Consider the following 5,540-nt stretch of genomic DNA (forward strand, 5'->3'; position numbering starts at 1 on the left):
CGATGAGTCAAAAGATTCAAACTTTTCGCCATCTACTGGCGCAATGATGCATCTTGCGAAACGAGTCACTAAATAGTTCCAGCAGCATGTTTGGACTGTGAACAAAGATTCAATTTTGTTTAATTTTGCTTAAATCTAAATCAGAGTTTCTGATCAAAATCAGATCACAGAGCACTTCGGTTTAAATTTAATGAAGCAAAGTTCTCCACTTATCTGAACAACTTTTTAAGTGTCAAAGGGATGTTGAATTGACTTGCTCAGCTCTCCGTGAGTAGTGGGAGGAGAGATGGAAGAAAGGAACGTCTGCGTGTTTAACAGAAAGAGAGTAAGAGAGATAGAGAGAGAGAGAGGGAGCGTGGCACCACTTCACTGAGCAGAGTAAATAGTAAAGAGCTGAGACTGGGACTGTCCAACTACTTGGACACAGAGAAGCACAGCAAACACAGGGCACCATCTACAACAATGAATGACATCAAAGTGGCCCTGCTGGGCAGTGAGGGAGCAGGCAAATCTGGTGAGTAGTCATCTTATACTCTATATAGTTTGTACAGTTTATATGCATATCTGTCTTTCAGATTAACTACAACTTTACAGCATCTCTTTTAACCCACGTGCCTGTTGCATGGTCCTCACATTTTGAGTTGGAAATCATTCATATGTGTGCTGTACAGTAATGTGTGAGAGTGCTTCACAATGCACTGAGACATTGTGTCTGCCCTCTACAAACACTGAAAGCACTTTGTATATTGGAACAGATCAGTAGTGAGGTCATGGTTATACAAGTCATCTCAGAGGGAAATTGAAATAGATGGTTGTGAGAGGCAAGTAATTGCTGAAATTGGGGAAAGATTATTTTTTGTTCCACTCAGAAGCATAGGAACATTTAGCGCTTCAGGCTGCATACCTGTGCTAATGACTATTAAGTGTTTGGGAAATGATGATGCTATGTCCCCTGAGAGCGAAACTCTAGTTTAGTGGCGGTCCTCAGTCAGGCTTCTGATCCAAATGACCAGGGTGAAGACAGAACACAACAACAAGGAGGGTCTGTTGTTGCACATTTGAGAAGAATATGAGTTAAATCCCGACTGCTTAATGGTTTATATTTGGTAGAGTGATTGAAAGCAGCCGCTGAGTGCATATTTATGCATGAAAACTCAAGCTCCGACTTCAATGAGTCAATGAGCCAGCATAGCTTCATGGCTCAAATATGTAATATAGACCAGGTAGTGTGCTCATGGAGAAAATGTAACAGTTTTTCCTGTGCCAAATATGCACCAGCGTTCACTGTAGACTGGCCAAGTCTTTGATGAGGGGCTGGACTTTGACCTTGTGCCCTCTCTATTTATTTTAAGTTGTCATAAGAGTCATTTACATCAAGGCTTAGGATGATCAATCACAATAAGTGACTAATCAATCATCTCCTCTCTCTTGTCCTCAGCGGTTTTGGTGAGATTCTTGACCAAGCGATTCATAGGAGAATATGCGTCAAATACCAGTAAGTACAGCCTCACATGCACATTTAATAATGCAGCCAGAACTTTACTCATGTGTTCATGGGTTTTATCTGCCTCAGCATTATGTCTGGAACATTATCAAATGTTGAAATTCACATAACACAGCTTTATTGTTCATTTAATAGATGAAAAACATAACTGCAAGCTTAGGCAAGAGGACGTCCTTTATATACAACTGGGAATAAGAATGCATCTGAGTGCAAAAATGTATCTGAGTGAAATGAGTAAAAGGATTAAAATGACTAAAAAGATTAAATTGATACAAAGCTTACTGCAAAAAGAGTGAGAAAACTCTCTAAGAGTACAATGTAAAATGTTTTTTTTTATAGAAAAATACAAATTGTTGTTTTAGTGTCTTGTTATTCTAATTGTGTTTTGTTTTATATACACACCATATTTACGATGGCTGTTTACAATTCACAGATCATGTTGCTTTCTCTTTTAACACCTATATTATTATGGTGGTTATCAATAAATTTTAAAGTACAAAGCAGATTTTGGTACTTCTAGTAGTTTGGTAAATTAACATAACTGATTTGTAATGTACATTTATAATTTGTAAAATATACAGGCATGATTATGCCATCCTGTAATACCTGAAACATTGTCATTGAATTTTCTTTTTTACAGTGAATTCCTGGCAACCACAGCTGTTTTTTGACAGTGTATTTAAACTTTGACAGTGTGTTTATTTCTGATTTAATGAGCTCTACAGGGATAGTGAGAATGCTGTCTTAATTGACCTCATATCATTCCAAACCTTTATGACTTTATTTATTTTGCAGAACACAAAAGAAGATATTTTGAAAAATGTTTATTTTCCATTCAAAAAAGTAAATAGGGTTCCATTTTGTTTTTACTCTTTTAGCTTTCATTATATGGACAAAAATGTTAAAATATTCTCCATAATATCTACTTCCGTGTTCTACAGGAAAAAGCCATACAGGAAAGACATACATTTACTGAGTAAATGATGACACAATTTTCATCTCTAAATAATGAATGTTTACATTGATTTTAAAAGGCCCAACTCTGTGTACAAGCAGGGCTGGTGTATGTTTTCCTGTTATTTAGTTCCTAAAAGTCCATTCCTTCCAATCAAGCCATGGATTTTTGAGGCTCCCAGTAATCACTGAACTACATGTGTATCACATCACATGCACTCAGTCTCTACTTTTATTCCCTTGAATTTTATATGAGCATCTAACAGTCTACCTTGATTTCAGGGGTCCGATTTTATGATGCGCACGTTTGTTTTAATACCGAGGTTTTTATCCAACATTGTTTTTTGCAGACTCCTTATACCATAAAAGGCTCTCCATTGATGGAAGACAGTTGAACTTGGAAGTCTTTGATCCGTGCTCACAGGTATGTGTTTATTCTTTCATAACGGCTACCCTGAGCTCATGGCTAGCGTTCATACAAACACTGCCATAGGGCGACATGCTCAGATATACCTGCTTCTTATGGGAAATGCATGTTGTGTTCTGATGGGATTTATGATCTTTCCCTGAAGCAGAGTATACAGTGCAGAGCCTTTGAAAACTGAGCCTCATGTCTTACAGCTGCTGCATCTGGGAACTTTTACTTCGTCAGTTGTTATTTTACTTTGATTTCCAAAACTCATGAGATGGGCAGTTGGGCACCTTTCTACCTTGTAACTAAATGCCTGTGTGTACACAGCCAACACTGGCAGTCAATCACTGCATCCAAAACAAAAACTTCTGGTAGAGAACTAGTCAACTCTAAACAAATGAAATAGCAATCCGCTTTTCCATTTTGTCAGACGGGACTTTGTATGAGCATGTGTTTTTGACAGGACCTCTGTATGCCCCCCACCCCCTGGCAGACTGAAGAAAGCAGATGTATCCTAGAGGAACCACTGGACTGGGCTGATGGCTTTGTGGTGGTGTACACCATCAGCGACCGTACGTCCTTCCTAAATGCCAAAAACATCCTGGCGCAGATCAAAGAGAGTCGTCGAGAGACCTGTAAAGGGTGAGTCAGAGTCTCTCCAGTGACCTTTTGACCTTTGTCTGATGTTGACTGGAATAGGACGAAGGAGTTTTAATGAATTAATGAGGACCATTTGCAGAACAGAGTGGAGGCTTCCTGCTTGGATCTGTGCACATCTGTAAAGGACAGACTGGGTCACATCATATAATCAAAAGAACTGTCCATGTCCGTACGATTTCCAATGGTTTTGATAACTGTATTATGACCAGCAGGCCAAAGCTTTCCATTTTAGTCCATCACATTTATAGAGGAATTTAAAAGTCTGGATGGTTTAGGTTTCACTGGTTATTTGTCATTTGAAAGTCCTTTGAAACAATAGTAAGTGAGCATAAGACTGTGCATCTGGAGTCCATTAGAACTCTGAAATGGGCAAGGAGATCAGTCTTGGGTGGTCAGAATCCAACATGTTCCTGAAAACAGGCTTAAAATTTGACACTTCAAAAAACGCAGCAAGTGGCTGTACTTGTAACATGAAGTATTAGCTTTGCAGCAAATTTCCAACCACATTGTGACCATTTGATTTTTTTTGTTGTCAATTGTTCCACTTGCTATGGTGTCAGATGAGGGGAAAATATAAGCTATGCCATTGCCATTGTTCCAATTAGGACACACACTGTGAGAAAAGAATCTCAGAGTATGAACGTGTGCTGTAGCAATATTAAACTAGATTATAAATGTATAAATGTATTCCTAACCACTATTTAATTTACTTAATAAATCATATAGCCATGTTCTGATCACAAAGCAATTTTCTCCTGAAAGCAAATAATCTGATTTCATTTCAACAGGGAGGTTCCCATCTGCCTGGTGGGTAACAAGCAGGACTTATGCCACAGCCGCCAAGTGAGTGAAGAGGAGGGCCGCTCTCTGGCCCAGGAGAACAAATGCCTCTTCCAGGAGGTTTCGGCAGCTGAGAACTACCTGGAGATCTCAAACCTCTTCACAAAGCTCATCCGCCATGTGATGGAACAGCTTAAGCATAGAGGCGACCGCAGGCGGTACAGTGGCTCCAAATCCATGGCCAAGCTCATTAACAATGTCTTTGGCAAGAGGAGAAAGTCTGTTTGAGTGCAGAACATGAAAGAGCCCAGAAAAGAGCAATGAGTCAGTCTCCATTGAATCAGTAATGGAGATTTGTCCCTGTTAAACCTGATGTTCTTGGAAAGGTTTTATGTGTATGAATAGAAGTATGCTTTGATACATAGTGCAAATTCAAATTCAAACCACTATGAGAAATCCCACGCAGCCAAGATCATCATATAGAGCAGTGGTTCTCAAACTTTTTGACTCCAAATCCCCCCTCCACATTGTCAACGATATTTGACGGCCCCATGACTTTTTCAGGTGTTCATGATTTACTAAAGATTTTTTACTCTAGATTATTTATTCATTTACATGACTTTTCCCACAATGAGGCCACTGTATAATTAGCGAGGGTAAAGAGGTACTAGTTATAAACAATTAAAACAAATAAAGGTACTGTATGTGTATATACAACCCTATTGCTTTACAGTATCAGCCCAGCTGACACAGTATCCCAATGACACATACTTCGCACTACCATCTTTGCATTTATTTGCATAAATAATTTTGGTTCAAGAGTTACATTTATGGAATCTTTGCCTTGTGTTTCTTTATTATTTTATGATTTTTCTCTTATCTGTCTAAGAAGTGTCAGAAAACCCAAAGCAGCTTTTCATATTTTCATATATTCAAAAAAAAAATCATATTTTTGTTGACATATATACACCTCTTGATAATATTTTCAATATCGTTGAGAAGAATGGGGAATGTTTGCAAATTCGTGAAGCTTTTGCTTTTCTCTTGAAAGAGTAGCACACATTCTTTCCCTTGCTCTCTGAAAATATTTTAATGGCATGAGACTGTCAAGGAATGTACAACAAAGTTGAAGTGAATTTCATATATCGAGATACTGTGATGAGGTGTAAAATGCAGGTAAATTACATTTCTAACAAAAACCCGTGGCAGAGGAATGAAAGTAAAACTCTA

General features: G+C 38.3%; 1 protein-coding gene across 1 annotated transcript; it reads left to right on the forward strand.

Annotated features, from left to right (window-relative positions):
• Positions 1–289: 289 nt before the first annotated feature.
• rerglb (RERG/RAS-like b) lies at positions 290–5,082 on the forward strand. Its single transcript, XM_058782816.1, has 5 exons — positions 290–514; positions 1,439–1,495; positions 2,809–2,882; positions 3,334–3,512; positions 4,319–5,082. Exons 1-5 carry the CDS (start codon positions 463–465, stop codon positions 4,596–4,598), a joined length of 642 nt encoding a protein of 213 aa, XP_058638799.1. The 5' UTR covers positions 290–462; the 3' UTR covers positions 4,599–5,082.
• The last annotated feature ends 458 nt before the right edge of the window (positions 5,083–5,540 follow it).

The sequence above is a fragment of the Onychostoma macrolepis genome, chromosome 07 (genome assembly GCF_012432095.1).
Source record: "Onychostoma macrolepis isolate SWU-2019 chromosome 07, ASM1243209v1, whole genome shotgun sequence".
NCBI lineage: Eukaryota > Metazoa > Chordata > Actinopteri > Cypriniformes > Cyprinidae > Onychostoma > Onychostoma macrolepis.